The following is a 20,159-nucleotide window of genomic DNA, read 5'->3' as shown; positions in this document are numbered from 1 at the left end:
GTTAAGGGAGGAAGGGAGATACCACCAATCTACTTCTGCAGGATGCTGCTATGAAAATGGCCCTCAGTAACAACTGCACATTTTCACAGATCCCCCTAAAACAGAAAATATTCTTCCTGAGTTTGGGTATTGAATTACTGTGGGTTTTTAAATGACAGTATAGTGAGTCACCCAACCCTGATGCCATAGCTGCCACTGAGCCACCCCTCTGTCCACACTGGGAAGGGTGTTAGCTCAAAGGCACCACAGCTAGGAAGATGGCTAACTGATAGCACCTATCCCAGCTTTCTTGGCTCCTGGGCTCCTTAGACTCCCAGCTTTCAAACCTCAAAGTCATATCAAAAAGAATTCTGAGAGTTTGCATCAAATGCTTAAGATTGTCTCTTAACTACCCCAGCTTTCCGAATGAGTCCTAAGAGTAAGCAGCAAATAGTGAACAGCCGTCTTTCTCCTATTGAAGGCTGGACTGTAATTTCGAGGGTTTTTAACACCACATACCCAGTGGGACTTCCCTAGCTGAGGTTTTTAATAACTGATGAGCCACTGGAACCCTAGGGTCCAACTGTGTCTTAAGGAGTCTAGACTCCATATAAGAATTTCCCCAGCTTACGTGTTTGTCCTAATCATTCACTCACTTAACAACTACTGCATCTGCTTGTGTGCCAGGGGTTGTGCAAGGCCCTGGAACACAGTGGTGAGCAAGACAAACATGGCCCCATTTAGGGACAGCCTGCAGGCTGGTATAAAAGCAGACATTCCCTTTTGTCTTCCTGCAAGGGAAAGAAAAGCTCCCTGTTTGGTATTTAAGGAACAATAGAAACACAAGTGACTTCTCACAACCCTGCATATAAAATCAAAGAGAATGTAAGGAATGGCTCCTAAAATTCATCTGGACACTCAGGAGTTCAGTTTATTGTTCACTTTAAAGAAAAGTGAGAAACCCCTTACTGGCTCATTTCAAGGAGGAGCATATCTGCCTCTCAGAAGAATCTGGGGAGCACAGAGTACCTTTATTTATAGTGGAGAATGTTCTACTGTCAAGGTTTGGCGAGTTCTTTACTTAGCTCAGCGACATGTTTACAATGCCTGGCTCCAGTAGGTTCAATTAACATTTATTGACTTCCTCTCTGTCAATGCCTATGTTTTTAACAAAAGAATCAAAACACCTACTTCACACAAAAATGCTTAAGTAAATTTAGCTAAGAACAGCTGAATGTTGAAAAATTCAGTTTATGTTTCTTAGATAAATACATAACTATATAAAACATTTTCTAGTAGAAGTCCATAATGGGTTATTTTGCTGTTTTAAAAAGCTATCTTTGGAAGAGTAGTTTAGTTAATGGATGACCATTTTTTCCAGCCTTGGTGCCTGACCTTACACTGTAATCACACAAGGGATTAGTGAGGGGCTGAGGATCTGTTTCTGTCTCCTAGTTGACACCCCTTTGCATCTCTTTTCACTTCAGCTGGAATTTTGGGCAAATCTCCTTAGTAAGGATAAGTAACCTTAGGGAAAAAAAAATATATTAATACCAGGAAGAGTTGAGTTTTGACAAAGGTCTAGGGGTAGGGTAAGGATGGGGCTCCTCTCTTCAGGGCTTGATTACTGGAAAGGATCTCTTGACCCAACCATAATCTTCTCTCAACTCCACTCTCTCTACGAACATAGTAGTGAAAATGATCAGCACAAAGGTTTGTAACAAGTGGGGATGGTTAGTAGACCCACTGATAATTTGAATAAGCACTGTCAGTTGCCTTCTCATTCTTCCCAGGGATTCGTGCATATTCAGCGAACAGTGTATTTCTATCCCTAGAGAATGAGGGGCCAAGGAGAAGCAGCTTCAATCACCAAAGGGGTAGGATGGAAATTCCTCCAGAATATTAGATTTTGAAGGCAATCTGTTAAGGCAGAGTGAACTGAGACCTCAGACTGTCTCAACTAATTGTTACAGTGTCAGTAACTCTAATGCCACAGTGAATGAATTAACGACAAGCAGTGACAACATCACCTCTCAAAATGAGCTGCATCGGAGGCAATCATAAATATATAAACACAGGGAAGATTGGGTGGCTCTAAAAATAGCCCTGATCTTTTACACTGAGTGAAGGTATTTCTGGGCAAAATAAAGTCTATTCTGGGTAAGAAGTGTTAACGCTAGAGAGAGGGGCCTCTCACTGATGGGCGACAGTGGGGGGAAGCATCTTGCCTCTCTTGCTCTGTGGCCCTTTCTGAGCGCCACCTCCTCTGCCAGGCCCAGTGTGCCCAGGCTTCCAATAGCTGTAACCCAAGCAGGGTGCTGGAAGGGTTTTCATCAGGTACCATGGGTATCAAAAACATGTCCCCATCCCCTCCCCTCAAAGCAACGGAGCTTAGTCAAAGTTCCTACATTTCTAGGGTCACAACAACCTAAAGCATTAAAGCAACGTTGGCTCAACCCCATGGAATGAGCAGCTCAGCCCACTGCCTAGGCCAGGCCAAGGTCCCTGTGCAGATTTAGAAAGTCAAGGGCTTGTTGGACAGAGGGACAGGGATCCTTGCCTTTGTAGGATTTGAATTATGCATTAAATAAAAGAACAAGCAGCGTTTACTACTACTTGATACTGTATATTTCTTAGTCAAATGACTAAGAAATAGTGAATATTTTCTGTTATTTAAAAAATCCTGTCATATTCTCATATGATAGTTACTTTTTTCAAAGGACAACCACATTCTCAGATTCGAAAAACACATTCCCAATTCCTCACACTGAAACATTCAGACAGTTTTTATAGTTTCCACAGCTTATAAAGACAAAGGCATTTGGCTGCTTGCATTTTAATTTTCTTGAAGACCTAAAAATGGTTGGCAGATCAGAATGAATAAACAGCCTTCAGTAGTAAGTCCCCAAACCCTCACACTTTTTTTTTACTCAAGCTATTACCATGTAGCACAATTCATCCAATTTTTAAAAAATATATTATGAAATATTTCAGTTATGCAGAAAAGTATGGATAACATAACAAAGACTTTTGAACTCACTATTCAATATAAGAAATAAAACATGACCCATCCAGTTGAAGTCCCCTGTACCCCATCCCCAGATAGCTACTTTTTTTAATTTGGTATCATTCCCATGCTCTTATTTTACTATAGTTTTGTTTTGCATGTTTTAAAACTTCATATAAATTATAATATATATCATGTGCATTCATCTGTAGTTTTCTTTTTCCCCTTGACTTTGTAATCATGAGATTCATGTATGTGGTTATATATACACATACATATATCAAACATTTATATATCACATACATATATACATATCACAAATTACATATTCATTACTAAATATTGCTAAATTGTTTTACAAAGGGACTATAACAGTTTGAATACCCACTATCAATATGTAAAAGAATTCTTGTTGCTTTGTATCTTTAACAAAGCTTGGTAGTTTTTGCAGGCTGATGGGTGAAATGGTACCTACCTTATTGAAGTTGTAGTTTGTATTTCTGGTTATTAATGAGATTAAGCATGTTTATTTCATCAGATTTCAACTCTTTGAATAATCTGTTTATATCTTTTGACTGTTATTCTATTGAGAGGTTTTGGTTTGGTTTGGTATTTCTCATTACCTTATAGGAATTCTTCATGTATTCCGAATGTTAAACCTTCCTCATTTCTGTACACTGCAAGAATCTTTTCTCAGCATGGTTTGTCTGTCTACTTTGCTTATGGTGAATTTTGGTGCACAAATATTTTAGGTTTTCATATAGTTACACTTTATCAGTCTTTCACTTTTGCTTTGTCCAGATCTTGTCTAAGAAATACTTCCCTACCTCAAGATCATAAAGATATTTTCCGGTCGGGCATGGTGACTTACTCCTATAATCCCAGCACTTTGGGAGGCCAAGGCAGGTGGATCACCTGCAGTCAGGAGTTTGAGACCAGCCTGGCCAACATGGTGAAACTTCATGGGGAACATCACACACCAGGGCCTGTCCTGGGGTGGGGGGAAGTGGGAGGGATAGCATTAGGAGATATACCTAATGTAAATGATGAGTTAATGGGTGCAGCACACCAACGTGGTACATGGATACATATGTAACAAACCTGCACGTTGTGCACATGTACCCTAGAACTTAAAGTATAATTTAAAAAAATAAGAATTATAAAAAAAGAATTAGGAAAATTAAAAAATTAAAATGCAAAAATTAGCCAACTGTGGTGGCGGGTGCCTGTAATCTCAGCTACTCAGAAGGCTGAGGCAGGAAAATCACATGAACCCGGGAGGTGGAGGTTTCAGTGGGCCAAGATCGCCCCACTGCACTCCAGCCTGGGCGACAGAGTGAGACTCCGTAAAAAAAAAAAAAAAAATCCAATATTTTCATCTAAAAGCTCCAAGTTTTGCATTTCACATTTAGTCCTTTAAATCTTTCTTGAGCTTAATCTTTGTGTTTGATTTGGGGTAGTGATCCATTTTCTTCTGTTTGGAAAACCAGCGGTCCCAGTACCATTTATTGACTAGCCCACCTCTTCCTCACCAACCCTGCAAGGTCAGTTCTGTCATCTGTCAAGGCTTGGGCTCTCTGCCCTGTCCACTGGTCTTTTTGTCTACCCTGGCTAACGTGCTGTCTTACTTTATTAAAAAAATAAAAAATAAAAGGGTCTTGGCATCCAGTAAAGCAAGTTCCTGCACCTCATTCTTTCTCAAAATGATTCTGGCCATTTTTGGCACAGCTTTAATCTTTCTCCTCTCCTCGATTTGCCCTAGCCTAGGACGAGCAATCAAATGGCAAGACTTAAAGTAAGCAGAAGGGAGAAATCAAGCCAAAGCCAGCCCTGGATAATCCATAAGCTGAGTATTTGACTCCTAATAACTAAGACATTGCTGTGTAGTAAACAGTATAGAAAGCCCATGTATTAATAAAAGTATGTGTTTACAAAAAAAAAAAAAAATCTATTATCTTTTCCAGGCTATAGCAAGGGCCACATTTAAAAATAGAAACTAGAGCCCATGCTCTGGTCAGTACCAAGGTTCTTGCCTTTATTTTTAAAAATACTACTTTTAAATATATTGTTTACATACAGATAAGTCACAGAGAGTTTTGTGAAATAGTGCTAAAACTGTTCATTTTTGCCTAGATCCCTCAGAACATCCAAATCAAAGGTCAGTCACTAGGAGAAACCCCAAGAACGTGGTAATTCCATAACAGCAGGGTCTAAGAATGAAGTGATCTTTCTCTCATTCAAGGGAGACCATATTTTCCTGCTCTCAGCGACATTTCCGTAGCCTTATGATAGCTGCTTGGTGTTCTAGTGTCTCCAGATCCAGACCCTCTTATACGGACCACAGGACAAAAGGACTCTAGCCACCCAGCAGGCCATGGGCATCTTCTCCACGTGAGTTGGCTTCCCTCACACTTTCTCTGAGTATCTCATTCCCTTTCCATTCAGAAGCTCAAGAGGAAGCTGGTTCTAGAAGATTCTGTGGAACCTTCTCTGGAATGTTTTACTGACTTCCCATAACTTCCATAAAGGACAAGTTCCTTTGAAACCCAAGTTGTAAAATAAATTCCTTGCCCAGATATTTTTTTTTAATTCATCCTTTAAGTCAGAAATATATGCTGGATGTTGTCTTCCTGCAGACCAGCCCCTGCAGGCTAAGGCACCCACTGCAGGGGGAGGGCCCCAGGAATTCCTGTGGCCTCCTGCAGCCCTGCTTCTGGCTTCCCTCTGCCCTCAGATGCCTGTCAGGACTGCAGCTGGAGAGTTCACTGACTTGACCTTAAAGGCTGGCCCACCACGTCCTTTCTCAGCCCCTGAGCAGAGGCCCAGCGCTCTGCTGTGGAGGGCCCACCTCACAAATCCTGGTTCACAGGGAGCAGCCCCAGGGCTGCCCGAGTCTGTGCTCAGGGAAACAGGGCCACAGCCTGGAGCAGAGAAAACCTGGCCAGTAGGGAAGGCGAGCCAGGGAGGCCTCCAGCGCAACCCTGACCATCCTCCTCACCCATGTCCTGCTCACCAAGACAGCTAAGGGTTGAGTGCCTCAGCTCAGTGGGGATGGTCACAGGTGATTTTAAAAGATGGGCGGGGCCGGGCGAGGTGACTCATGCCTATAATCCCAGCACCTTGGGAGGCCGAGGCGGTGGATCACTTGAGACCAGGAGTTTGAGACCAGACTGGCCAACACGGCGAAACCCTGTCTCTACTAAAAATACAAAAATTAGCTGGGTGCGGTGGCATGTGCCTGTAATCCCAGCTACTCAGGAAGTTGAAAGGCACAAGAATTGCTTGAACCTGGGAGGCGGAAGTTGCAGGGAGCCGAGATTGGGCCACTGCACTCCAGCCTGGGTGACAGAGTGATACTCTGTTTGAAAACAAAAATTAATAAAAAATAAAAGATGGAAGGAAAACATCTCATTTTATGCTCTGTGCTACAATTCTCCTCTCATTTACAGCCCCTCCCGAGGCTTCTCATAAATAGGTCTGGGCACCGGCTGGGCAGCAAAGGCTGGATGGGAACGGTATGGGGGCTGAGGGGCACCACAATCACCCCAACTTCTGCTTGTCTGCAGGGCCCCCAAGGTTGCTGCGAAGCCAAGGCAGGCATCGAAAGCCAAAGTGGTCCTCTGCACCAGCATCCCTCAGGACACCATGCTGGCGAAGGCCCGGCCCGGCACAACAGCAGACTGACACCCCCACCCTGAAAAAGCCTAGGACATTCCTGGGCACTGTCATTTAGGGTGCTGTATAAATCTGTCTCCACCTAGAAAATGGAATTCAACAGTCAGGATACAGACTTCCAAGGCCAACTGCTGGCCCCAACGTGCAACAGTGAGACCGTAAGCCTCCCATTGGCCACATTTTGACAGTGGATGCCCTTCAGGGTGATATATGCTATAAAGCAGTTTTCTTTCTATCACCTAAGTGGTTTTTCTTGCCAACAAAGAATTTTTACCCATCAGCACTACTGTGGCTGAAAAACTTCTCTTCAAAAGTTTGGTGCACCCTGTGCAGGAGTCAGCCCGACATCTGCTTGTACACACAGCTCCTTGCATAGGTCTGGAATCAGATCTGGAACAGTGAAATTCAAGAAGGAAGCCCTTTCTTATAGGAGGCTAATAGGGATTGAGAATAACATGAGAAGAAAACGCTAATAAAGGGAAACCTGAACGCGCTGGTGTCAGCATGTGTCTTCAAAGTGCAGCCTGCCTCAGAGTTCCTTGAAGCCTGAAAAGGGGTTTGGGAAAGAGCCCAGTAGGAGGGGCAGGAGGCCAACACACCTGACTTGGCCTGGGTCCAGGGGGGAAGGTATAAGGGAGTGAAAAGAAAGGCTAGCAGGAGGCTGCCATGGGGAGGACCGCAGACTCCCTGCTGCTTCGCATCCCTCCTGTGGCCTCCACTGCAGGCAGGACAAACCTGGACGCCACCTGGAGCTGCTTCCTGAGTTGGCACACTATCGTGTACACAGTAGTCTTCAGCCTCCTGGAAGGAGGCCATAGTCGTGTGAGGATGGCAAAGTCGAACAGGAAGCTTTGAGCGCCTTTCTCCACGATGTCAACAAGAAGATCCAGTGCCAGATCGAGGTGGACTGAACACACAGGGGTAGGGGTGCAGGTGTAGGCAGTGCCGTCCCTTCCCCTCCCTCCCCTATGGCCATGAGGCTGCAGGCCAGTGCTAAGATGACAGCAGACTGCAGCACAGGGCCCTCCCCTCCAGCCCCCAGTGGGACATCCGAACCACCCTGGGGCCATTTGTGCAGGGCACCACCTCCAGTATTGATGGGGAAAAGAAACTTAATAGAGCCATGACAGGGTGGAGAGAAGCAGGGTCCACTGTCTTCCTCAGGAGCGTGACAGCTGACCCTGCAGACCATGCTTGCTGGTACACACTGGTCCCACACCCAGGCCTGTCGGACATCAGCAGTGTGCTAAAAAGGTGTAAGATGTGGTCATTACTCACCGTGTCTCCTATCTAGTTGACATGGGTGAAGTCTGCTAAGGGGTGAATGTTCATATGCTCCCAATCCACATTGAAGCCCTAATCCCCAAAGGGATGGTACTAGAGGATGGGGCCTTGGAGAGGTGATTAGGTTATGAGGGTGGAGCCCTGATAAATGGGATTAGTGCTTTATAAGAAGAGACACCAGAGAGATGATCTCTCTTTCCACCATGTGAGGACACACTGAGAAGGCAGCCATCTGCAGGCCAGGAAGAGAGCCCTCACCAGGAAGTGAATCTGTTGGCACCTTGAGACTTCCCAGCTTCCAGAACTGTAAGAAATAAATGTTTGTTGTTTAAGCCTTTCAGGCTATGGCTTTCTGTTACAGCAGCCTGAACTGAGAGTCCCTGCTGAGTTTTTTAAATAAATGTTAATTATGATGTTACTTCTTCCTTTCTGTATTTCTTGAAGGGTATCTTGGAATCACAAAAACTAAAACACATTTTTAAAATTTAGCGCCCCCATCCCACCCCACCCCAGGAAACAATGAATTTAGGAATGTTCCCTTCAATGTCTCCCATCTGGCAATTCTGTTGACTTCAACAAAAGAGGAAGACTACAGCTACTTGTGTTTTTCTATTTTTGGTAAAGGGCTACAAGGTTACAAACAGGTAAAGATATCTAGCTATTCCTTTGTCTCAAACTACCTCGATTTTTTCAAGCCCCTAAGAAATGGCCGTGGCCATTTCTTAGTCCTGGTATGCCCTGGTATGCCCAGGACAGTCCTGGTTTTAGCACTCAAAGTCCCACATCCCAAGAAACCTCTCCATCCCAAATGGGATGGCTGGTGGTACCCTACTGCCACTAATCATTCAGGCTGTGATGATGACATTTTTACCACAAATTGTCCAGTGTGTATCTGAATACAAGCCAGTTGGCTTATGCTCTATCTGCCGTGCTTTCTAGCTCTGTGCTCCCAATATTGAGTTCTGATTCGGGGGAGGAATTAGAAAACTGGAACTTTTCATATATATTCTGCCCAGTAATTCTCTGCTACACTAAAAACATGCATGTAAACACGTAGATTCTTTATTTAGAGTTTAAAGGAAACATCAAAATCTACTGAAAATATTCATTCTCTTTAAGAACAATGTGGGTTTTTTCCTCAGATTTTTATTTTTGCACATTCTTGTGACATTTCCCATTGTAGGGAACAGGAGTTTAGCAAAATCAGCTTCTTAGATGATGCCATTCTAAATATACATCTTAAACAAACAATATCAAAACAACCAGTGGGAAACTGAAAAACACTCAGCGAGTACTGTTTTGTCTAAATAACAATAAATACAAAAAGACTGGTTGTGTTCCGGCCCCATCCAACCACGAAGTTGATTTCTCTTGTGTCCAGAGTGACTGGTTTTAAAGGACATGGAGCTTTGGGGTGACCTGTCACAATGTCAAGGGCACACTCCTGGGTGATTCACAGATTTAGCAACCAACAATAGCTCATGATTCCATACTTATAAATACTTCTGGCAGAATACTTCTTGAAGTTATGTGTTCCAAACTTGCAGATGACAATTAAGATTCACGATATTTCACAAAGTAAATAGAAGTGGGTTATAACATTAATTACGTGTTCACATCAGCTTCCATTTACAAGTCATGAGCCCAGACACTGACATCAAACTGAGCCCACTTAGACTCCTCACCACCAGTCTGTCTTATCATCAGACAGGAGGCTGTCACCTTGACCAAATTCTCACCGATCAATTATCTATCCAAAAACCATTACTTGTTACAGTTAAAACAAAATCAGCACATCTTTGACTGTATTAAAAAGGACACACTTTAATAAACGACAAAACCTTACAAAGCAGTCACCGCCATACCAGTCTGACAATCACTAGTTCATTTGGCAGATGGACAACAAAGGTTTAAACTTGCAATTCAAATGAACTTTCTTTCCATACTCTGATTCTTGGTGTTTTTAAAATATCATCTTGAAAGCTGTGCTGCATTTCTCCTCCACTTATCAATGAAGAAAATGCACTCTCCGGAAACTACCTGGGGTAGCCACTACTAGGACCTGGGGAGATGTGCACCCTGGGGGGTCTGAGGGCCTCCAGGTGAATCTGAGAGGGAAGACCCTCCAGTGCCTTCACTGTAGCCTGCCTGAGGGTGGTGCTACCTCAGACTGTTATTCCTCAGTGCACTACAGTCAGTGCTATGATACTGTGTTACAGGAAGTACAGTTGAGACAGCATTATGTGAAAGAAGCTAGCCTGGACTAAACAAATGCTGTGCTGCTAGCAAAACTCTTTTTATATGATGCCACACTTTACAGATGGAAACTTTAAAACAATACCCAAGTGTAAAATAAAACGAATCCAATGAAGCATGCTCATCCCAGTATCTTAAACTTGGTGGTGGCTATCTACAGGTCCACACTCTGCGGCCCATGAGCATGGGGGCCTTTCTCATCCTCCAGGCCCATCCTGGGTATCTCAGTGCTGGGCTGCAGGAGAGAGATCCAGTTCCTTCCCCCAAAACACCCTTCTATTTAATAGATTGTTGCCCTGGACGAAACACCCCAACTGCAATGACTTCTGTTGAAAGTGCAAAAAAGGCTTCCATGAGGTGGGTTCATGGTTGTTACTGTATTCATCTTTCAGCCTTGAGCTCAGAAAGACCTGCATCCCATGAATGAAGGGTTGGGAAAGGCGTCTTTAGGAGGCATGGTCTACTGTGTGTTTCCAATTTTCCTGTACACAGCCAGCTTGCCAGTCCAGCTGTAGTCTGAGCATCGGCATTCTCTTCATTGTCTTCAAGGTCTACCTCCCACCAGTGAAATTAAATGTTTGAGTGCTAAGGGCTAAGGTATAGAGAAGCTCAAGTCTGCACAGTCTGATAGGAACTGGCCACTCCAGAACTTAGGCTATACCAAAAAAAAGGTATTCACACTGTATGCTACTTAATGACCTAGTGCCAAAAACATTGAAATGGTACTGTAAGTGATTCCCAATAATCATCTACCCTACCAGTGCCGGGGAACCTGTGCAAATAGAATGTGAAATATCACAACAGACTACAGCTGTCCTCTCCATAAATACTATATTTTTTAAAGTTCTATACATAGAAAGCAATTCATTCAAGTCTTAACATGAATTTAACTCTATATGGCCAGTAAATTTTTCCTAAAGATGAAATCATTTAGCAAGAAATTTTTTTAACATGAACAGTCTGCCTATTTCCTATTTCTTTTTGAAAAGACTTTTTAGAAAGAGTCTAAATTGTATTTATTTTTCCCCTAAAATGTTAGTTTGTTATTTCATATTAGCACATGCAAGCAAAGTTGACTCTTAAACATATTACTTTAATCTGGTTAATGTTTTGACATCTATAATTAATTGTAGTTTCAAACAGATGCAAGCCATGTCTGTGACCAGGTGCAAAACACAGAAATCATCTCCAGAAGTGGAGAGAAGACTCCAGGAAAAAACGTGTTTTGTAAAAGTCCCAACTCAATAATAAAATTGCAGTGCCTTTTAAGGCACGGATTAACTGGAAACCTTTACGGAGTAACTATGAAGGAAATTGACACTGCCTGGAGTACTCTTTAAGAAAGTAAAAAAGGGGAGATTTTCATAGACTCCCCCCGCCTCTTAAAGTGAAGGCCTTTGGATGTTGGCATGTCGCCAACAGGATGCCATTAAGACAAAATGTTTCTGCTTATTAAAACCAATGCCCATCATTCTCCTCCTCCTCATTGTCTAGATAGAGGAGGGCAACTTTCTTTTCATCTGAAATCACCGACCTTTGGTCTACCATTCTCTGGAGCTGCACCTTCTTATCAAACATGGCCTGCTCCTTGCCCTGTTCTCCATGGGCCTGGTCTCCTTCCCCAGCAGAGGCCTTAAAGCTCATGCCAACTGCCCGGTCATTCCTACTGTCCGCGTCTGTCCAGGCACCACGGTCAGACACACCGCGATCTCCCGCTTCCTGTGTCCGGCTGCGGATCGCCTCTACGTTACTCACATCCATCTGAAAGGTAAACGAAGTTTCTTTGGGCCCTGGTGTAATGTGTCTTAGCGTTCTGCTGCTGTCTGCTAACTTGCCTAGCTCAGGGGAGTCCGCTGAACCAGCAAGCACAAATGTTCTGGACACGGGTCCATGGACAACAACGTGTTCAGAGGTTTCCGTTTCTGTAGGACCTAGTCGAATGTGCCTAAAGGATCTGCTAACGCCCGATGTCATTTCTGCCCCTGACGTGTCCCCTGCACTGTCCTCCTGAGGAGATTCAGAAACGACACTTTGGAAGGTGCTCTTTTCAGTCATAATGGTTTGTCTACCTAAGGTGTGACTATGAGTGGCCTGGTGCACATCTGCTGAGCCTTCTCCGTGCACAATGCTCTCTGAGTCACCAGACTCCCCCGATTGGGGAACCAGCCCATGGTAAACTATCTGCTGGGTGGTCTGATGCCTCTGAGGCCCCATGCTGATGTGCCTGATGGATGTGCTGCTCCCTGGCAACCCTTCCATGTGTACAGAATCTCCTCTGACACCCAATTCCACCTCGTCTGAAAGTGGAGCAGTGAACTGGATTTGCCCACTGAACCCTTCTTTAGGGCCTAACTGGAGTTGCCTGATAGAAGTCTGGGTACCCACTGACTCTTCTTTTGTGAAATAATCACCAACCTTCCCTGCAGCAGAAATGGGGCCCTGAAAAATAATCTCCTTTTCAGCATGAAATTGTCTGGAGCCAAATGCGCTGTGCCTCCCCAGTCCGTCCGTATCTGCAGAAGACTCTGCCGGGCCAGGTTCTGGTGAGCCCCCCGCCTCCGGACAGGCAGGGGCAGGGCCTAGGAAGATGACTTCTCTGGACGGTGGACTTGGACCGGGACCCAGCGTGACATGCCTCACAGACCGGCTGGCTCCGGTCGGGCTCGCTGCCTGACTTAGGTCGCCTCCCCCACTTACCTCCACCACTTCTGCAGCGGGTCCTTCATAGGACATTCGCTCAGTCCTCCAGACTTCAGAGGGGCCGAGTTTTATGTGCCTTGCAGCCTGGTTCACGTCCTCCAGCACCTGTGACTGGGCAAAGCCTGTGGGGCTGCTGACCTCCACAGTGGCCGACACTGGGCCCTGGCGAGCGTGCTGCCCCGAGCTGTGAGGGGCCCCACCAGCATCCTCACTCTCGCCTGCAGGGATGTACAGCTCCCGGGTGGCCCAACGCCTGAAGCGAGCGCCAGCAGCGGGGGCCTCCGCTCCATCTTCCTCATCTGGGCTGCCAGGCGCTGGGCTGCGTTGCTTGCTCAGGCTCTCCCGAACCACCGACTCCACAGCTTTCTCCATTTCACTGGCCTCATCTCTGCTCAGCTCCTCCAGGTCTAACCGATCGGCATCCACAGTTTGTGAGACGTTGACTTCAGCAACCAGGGTCACGGAACCGCCACCAGCACCCTGGACCTTCTTGACGTCCACGGAAATGCTCCCCGGCCCGCCCTGCCCCTCTCTGGTGAGGGCAGACAGCTCTTCCCTCATGCGCTCGGGAAGGGTTTCCTCCAGCTGCCCGATCACCTCCACCAGCTGCTGCCGGGGCTCCTTGGAGGAGATACCCTTCATGGAGGTATGGAATTCATGGGGTATTTTAATTTCTTTTTCAATGACTGTGGGTTCGGCATGAAATTCACCACTTCTAGCTTGTTCTTTCCAGTGAGTGGAACCCAGGTCCCCCTCCAGAGAGGACGCTGGGATCTCTGAAGGCTTCACAACCTTCTCGCCCACTGCACCATCCTTCTGTGTCCTCCTTCCAGTCCCCTGCACGATTTCATCCTGCCAAGAGTACCTGATGGTGGATTCCTCCTCGATGTGGATCTGCCCATACACCGAGCCGTCATCTCTGTCGTGCCCCCCCGGGTATTCATCTGGAGTTGACACAAAATAACTCTGCTCGCTCTCTGAATCACCTGCCTCTGTCACTTCTTCAACGTGAGTCGTGTTCTCCTGGGGCTGCTTGGTCCTTTGATGCTGATTAACTGAGAATGTGACATCACTTTCTCCATAACCTTCCTCTTCCTTAACCAACCCCCAGGAGCCTGGGGACACATCTTCGACCTCCTCCACTTTGAATGGGACAGAAAACTCCTCTGGTTTCCCCTCACTGACGTAGCTCACAGGCTCCTCGACGATCTCCACGTTGACGACCTTGGCTCTCCCCTCCCTCCCTTTCAGGCCAAGGTTGATGACGTCTCCTATCATCTGCTCGGCTGACCTGCCTTTCAGCCCCACTTCCTTAATATCCTTGCTTAAAAGGTAGTCCAGGCCAGCTTCATCAGAAATATCAACATCCTCAGTCAGTTTCGACTCCACAACTATTTCAGTCTTTGTTTTCCTTTCCCCAGGAAGCTCTTTCCTGTCCACGTAAGTGACTTTTGTGTCTGGAAAAGAATCAGCAGATGCTTCTGTCTCTGGAGACTGAGTGAACTGCTTCAGGATACTGGTAACGATGTTTTCTGCTACGGTTTCTGTCATGGAATCGCCTTGCAGAGAACCGGTGGCATCTCTGGTGCCCAACGTGAACCGCAGCGCTCTTGCTTCTGCCTCTCTACCCGTCCCGCCACCAGCATCCTTCACAGGCATCTGCAAACCTTTCGGCGACACCTCTGCTCTTCTGTCCTGGGATACTTCGAGACTAATCGGGATCTCTCTCTCTCGCACGCTCTTCTCCTTCGGTGAGTCCTTCTCCTTGGCCTTCTCCCTCATCTGCTGGCTTTCTCTCTGTCTCGCTTCTTTATCTAACTTTGTCAGTTCTTCCCATCTTAGGTTTCTCTCCTCGGAAGCCTTCTCTTTAGAATCGAACATTTTCTCTTCTGGCTTTGTTCGGATGGTTTCCGGTCTGTTTCTTTCTTGCTCCCTTGTGGCTTTCACTTCTGTTTTCTTTCCCAGAATGACGGTCCTCTCATTTGACCGTGTGATTTCCAAAGCACCTGCCGCCACATTGTCTCGGCGGTCCCGGTACGACTCGCGGGCAACTGTGGAATCTTCAGCTCTGTCAACGGGGACCTCCCTTGTATCTCCAGCTTTTGGTCTGTCAGGGAATGTTTTCACTTGAGCCTCAGTATTTCTTAAAAGGCCATAGGTTGGAGAGAAAGTTCTGACATTAGTTGAACTGTTGACGGTTTTTCCGTATGAGTTTTCCTGCTGGGTAGTGGCCGAGGAAGAATATCCCGAGCCCAAGAAGCCTCCTCTGGCATCACCTCCAACAGATGTGCCCGTCTGATATCCACGGTGTGCTGACAGGTTAGAATACAGTGCTGAGCTGTGATTTAAACTCGCCAAAGGTGCTTTCTGCCTTGAAAACAGATTTCTTTCATTTTCCCTCTGTAACAGTGAGTCGGTATAGTGATAGGATTTGTTTCTGAATTCTGTAGAAATTGAACAAACAGTTCATTAAAATGGCAGGCATCATTACCCTTTTCCATCTAAAAGTATTGTTGCAAGTCAAATCCCATCCCATAATAATAAATATATACTGTTACCACAGAAAGCTCATTATAAAAATAAGTTACATTCGGTGCCCAAATTATTTTTTGGCAGTTTACAAAATCCTGTTACAATAAAAGGCAGCACTACAAATACTTCAGCCTAACGCATTTCTCCAGTTACTGATGTTAAAATACTCACTCATCTTAACATTAATCCTAAAGCACAATGCATATCCCAAGGAGGTCAGAGGTGCAGTTTTTTTAGGCTGAAATTTCACAGTCTCATATTTTGAAATCATTAATTTCTGCTTTTTGAGGTAAGTTTAATTTACTTACTTTAGCAGAGAAGGGCTCTATAATTAAAAGTATATCATGATTAAACACCAAATAGCACTATCCTCCACTATTTAATATACTCTTATTTTTCACTGATTTCCATATTGGGCCAAGTATTAAATAACTTAACTTTTTTAAGATTTCTGATCTTTTATTTTTACACTTAACAACCTTCTTATCTGATAAGGAGCCAGTGCAGAAACCCCCCAGTCTGTCTTAGTGTCATGATCCTGAACTTGGGAGGCAGTCCTCAGGGCTTCCAGCTTTGCTCCAGGCTGTTTGCAGACAGTGCTACCCTTTGGGGTGTCCAAACCCCAGCAGGGTAAACTGCTCTTTAGGAATGGCAGCTGGTGGTTAGAACATAGCCAGGAGCACCATCCACCCCGAGAGTGCCCCTGGTGTCTACCCACACCCCAGCTGGCTCAGCGGGGACAAGGCCTTCTCTCCCCCTTATGGCAGCCAAGGCCAGAGGCCTCCTTTGGACAAATCCCAAGATACAGGGAAGAGACCAGGCCAGGACATTTTCTACAAGACTCCTCTTTTCAGGTCAACGGATCCTACTGATCCAACTGAGAAGTCCCAGAAGATGAACCCCCACGAAACAGTGCAGGAACCATCTCATTTATGATGAAGATTCAACAAGAAATATGGAATATTACAGACTGGGTTTAGGTCTATCAGCTAGTGGGCAAGTGGCCAACATTATTTTATGCAACATTACAAAAGAAACACAAGTACACTAATAAGTACTGATAAATTCACTACCTGAGGAACTTATCTGTACATTTATTCAACAGAACACAACTATCTAGAAGCTCAAAGTCTAATAAAAAAATTCCCAACTAGTAATTTTTATTCGAAAGCTTTTGGCATAATATGTAATTTCCAGAATAAATTTAGTTTACAAATATTAAGTCTCTATTTCCTTCAAGAAGTCTGAAAAATGAATGAATGAATGAATGAATGAATGAAGCAAGTTAACAGCAACAGCCATTAGCCCCTCCATGTGCTCTCCCTCGGCTCCAAATCACAACTGGGAAAATTTGAGCAAGGCCCTGGCTTACTTAGACTGTTGGTCTTCCTCGGAGCTCCTGGGCCTGTCCCTTCCTTCTCCCCTCTCTTTAGGTTACATGATGGATGTCCAAACTTAGGTATCAACAGGTTAAAACTGTAGGTAACTAAGTAAATCTTGAAATCTGGGGAGTTAATTCTTGTTTTAGAGATGTCATATGTTAACTGATGCCAGGCAGGCTGACCAATGCCTACCCTTCCATGAACGCCTTTGCTTTTTTCAAACTTCCTCTCAAAATTAGAAAGAAAATTTGCTGCATGTTATCTAAGACCAGATCCCTTCCAGTTATAGATTATTAGAATCCAAATATTATTCTCAACCCAGTGACGTGTCAAATCCATGAGGTGCCTAAAAGAAACAAGGAAGACTAAAACCATGCTGCCTAAGGTGTGAACTCAACATTCTATACGTAATTTAATCGACACTTGCTTAGCCAGAGCTCTTTAAGATTCTATAGGGCTTTAAAAGGTTAAAAAAACAAGTTATCCCTCAGTTTCTTAGGATCTTTCTAATGAACATTAATTATCTTATGTCAGTTCTGCAGCCATAGGAAGGAAGGGCCCTGTCCTGAGGCTCTTGGCCTGAATAAGATAGTCTTCAAGGCACCAAGATACATTTTCCTGAGCTGCCCACACCAACCTAGGGTGGTGGAAACAATGTAACCACTCCCGTATCTCTTTCCTGTTAGGGTAGCAGGTTCCAGAGTACTGCCTGCCTGCCCTCCAAGGCCATACCTCCCTCTACAGGTGTAACAACCATAACCCCTTGGTCTGGAAATGGAAGGACTGTCTCTTCTAGGGGAGTGAAACACAAGTCCATGTGCGTTCCTCCTCGCCCTCACACTGCCCAGTGCCATCAGCCCCTTCCGCTCCTGCATCCTGTCAAGAGGGGACCAAGTTTATCACGCACCTTCCCAAACATTCTCCTTCACATAACTGAAATTATGTCACACGAAACTAAAATCTATTTGGTACTTAAATGAGAGATGAACTCCTGTTATCTAAACACCGTATCTAACCCGTTCTTCCAGATGATGGTGCTTTACTATCTAGCCACAGAATAGACAGTTCAGATGCTTAAAGCTAAGTTAAATCATTAGCTTTTATTTACCTGATGGCATGTTTTCAATGTGCTCAGTCCAGACCACTATCTCTGGATTACTTTCGCCTTCCAATAAGGCCCTGTAAAAATAATTTTAAAACATAATTAATTAGGAAATGAAAGAGTAAGAAGTGCCTCTAATGAAACGTATTATGCGGTATGTGCCAATGACCATAGTGTCACATGTTTTAGGACTTCTACCTGAAGAGGCGGCTTGGGCAGGGCTGCACCATAGGGCTTGCAAGCCCACCCACCAGCCTCAGCAGACCTGGGCCAGGCCGCCTGCTCTGCTCACCGCCACATCCCTGGCGCCCAGCATGGCGCTCAACCCCTACTAGCCCAATGAACAAAATGACCAGGCTAGGGCTTCAACAGTACTGGCGAGCCAAGCCCTTCTAGAAAGCTTTCTCAGTCCAGGGTGAAGAGGAGCAGGAGCATGGGGGCACTGGAGAAATGTGGGCCCCAGGCATGGCCTGTCACCCCAGGCTAGAGGGCCCCAGAGCAGCTATACCCCCCACTGGGGTCTTCCTGGAGTCACAGCTTGGGGGGCAGCTTGCAGAGGGCTGACCAGGAGCACAGCAGGGACTACACTTGTAAGGCAGCCAAACTGCATCTGCAGTTTCAAACTGCCTTCCAGGGGGTCATCCTGGAGATGACAAAAAGCAGCAGAAGGCAGGCAGATGGAAAAGGCAGTGCTAAAGCGCCCCGTCAGCAGCACCCTCCCAATGCCAGTCCCAGGGGCCTCACTTCATCCAAACTGGCATCCTGTTATCTCCTTTAATAAAATGGTGAGAAGTGCCCAATGAGGTGATTTTTTTGACTACGTCTGCTCCAAAGTTCTAAAATTATAGAGGTTTCATCAGGTTGTTCATGTCTACTGCTTCAGATCCCAGAGCTGAGGAGAGAGTGGTCCCAGCAGACCCAGCCTGCTGGTGAAGGGCTTAGCCCGGGATGCCTGTCAGCCAGTCACTCACGAAGACCCCCTGGGCTGCTGGCGGCTCTGGGTGTAACAGTTTCTCAGTTGCTAGAGCAACATGTGAAGTCACTAACTCCGGTTCCAAGAAACGCACGGCATATGGCAAAAGGCATCCAGAACCAGAGCCCACTGAGAAATGCCCATCTTATGGCTGAGAGCTGGGCAGAAAAATGGAGCAGGACGCCACCCCCAAGCAGGGACTTGGCAGCTTGGACAAACTACACCGAGTTGTATATCCCTCTAGTTAAACATGGTGAGCCCCATGAACATGAGAACCCTGTGGGCAGCTGGAATAAAGCAAGGAAGGCATGAGGCGCTCTCCCGAAGGTGCACACAGCGGGCCCGCCCCAGAGCGGTGACTGCAGAGTGCTGGTGTGTGGATGGGGGATGGGCAGGCGCCTGAGTCCAGAGCCCCAGCCCTTGGCTCAGGGCAGAAGCCAGGAAACAGGACACCAACCCATTAATCCCACACCCCCATGACCAAGCATTTTAGGTTCCAGGAACGCAAACAGCTTTCACTGCTGAGAAAGTTCTGAGGTCTATATAATCAGAGGAACATTCAGGATAAAGCTAGGCTCCAAGGGTCTGCACCCCAGGATGACAGCAGCAGAAGGGGTGGCGTCCTACAGCAGAGGAGCTAGAGTAGGGTGTGGGGAGAAAGACTAGGTTCCAGTTCAGATCCTCCCGGCCTGGCTTAGCTGCCAACCTTGGGTACCACGGGGCCTCTCCCTTGAGCTGCCCAAGTTAGAACGGAAGGTATGTTGCTGTCCAGGGAAAAATATGTCTTCCCCACCCCTCCAAGGGGAATGGTTCTGCTCCTCTTCCAGGAGAATTCCAAAGCATCACCAAACCTTCATAGAGTTCAGGACCCTGACGTACAAGAGACAGGCACCAGCCCTGCGTGGGGCTTCTGGCCTGGTTCAGGAGACAAGATACAGCCCCACGGCCTCCCCTTTCTAGGCCCGTACAATCCCTGGCCAACACTGAGCACCATGCATTGTGGTCACTCTCATGTCTGTACTTACAGTCGGAGCCACCACCAACCCAGGGCCTGTGGCCGCATCCTCGCTCTATAGGTGAGAAGACCGGGGCGCAGAGATAGCGTCTTGGTCAAGGGCACACAGCTCACCAATAAAGAGAAAAATGCAAACCCAGGCAGCCTGAGCTCTCAGCCCCCTCCCCTGTGATATCGCTAAGCCTCCCAGTGAGGCTAGAGACCATGGTATTGCATACAAATTTCAGAAAGCATAAATCCTGCAGATAGACCCT

General features: G+C 46.0%; 2 protein-coding genes across 9 annotated transcripts in view; one reads left to right on the top strand and one right to left on the bottom strand.

The window, feature by feature from the left end:
- TTC23 (tetratricopeptide repeat domain 23) overlaps window positions 1-8,363 on the top strand; it is a 107,323-nt gene extending 98,960 nt beyond the window's left edge. For 5 of the 7 annotated variants that reach the window (XM_077938132.1, XM_015143125.3, XM_015143120.3 and 2 more), the window contains 2 exons: window positions 5,295-5,377; window positions 6,553-8,363. In XM_077938132.1, the coding sequence (XP_077794258.1) occupies window positions 5,295-5,377; window positions 6,553-6,670 (201 nt within the window). In that variant the 3' untranslated portion in view covers window positions 6,671-8,363. 7 annotated transcript variants of the gene reach the window in all.
- Window positions 8,364-9,071: 708 nt separating this feature from the next.
- Window positions 9,072-20,159, bottom strand: part of SYNM (synemin) — a 30,753-nt gene continuing 19,665 nt past the window's right edge. Inside the window, exons 3-5 of one of the 2 annotated variants that reach the window (XM_001108469.5) lie at window positions 17,924-17,994; window positions 12,899-15,345; window positions 9,072-11,962 (exon numbers count right to left, since the gene is read on the bottom strand). In XM_001108469.5, the coding sequence (XP_001108469.4) occupies window positions 11,654-11,962; window positions 12,899-15,345; window positions 17,924-17,994 (2,827 nt within the window). In that variant the 3' untranslated portion in view covers window positions 9,072-11,653. Of the gene's footprint in view, window positions 15,346-17,923; window positions 17,995-20,159 lie in introns of both variants that reach the window. The other variant, XM_015143168.3, reaches the window with a different exon arrangement.

Source organism: Macaca mulatta, chromosome 7 (genome assembly GCF_049350105.2).
Source record: "Macaca mulatta isolate MMU2019108-1 chromosome 7, T2T-MMU8v2.0, whole genome shotgun sequence".
Taxonomy (NCBI): Eukaryota; Metazoa; Chordata; class Mammalia; order Primates; family Cercopithecidae; genus Macaca; species Macaca mulatta.
The sequence above is the reverse complement of the archived record's forward strand: the minus strand, read 5'-3'. Positions and strand labels throughout refer to the sequence as shown.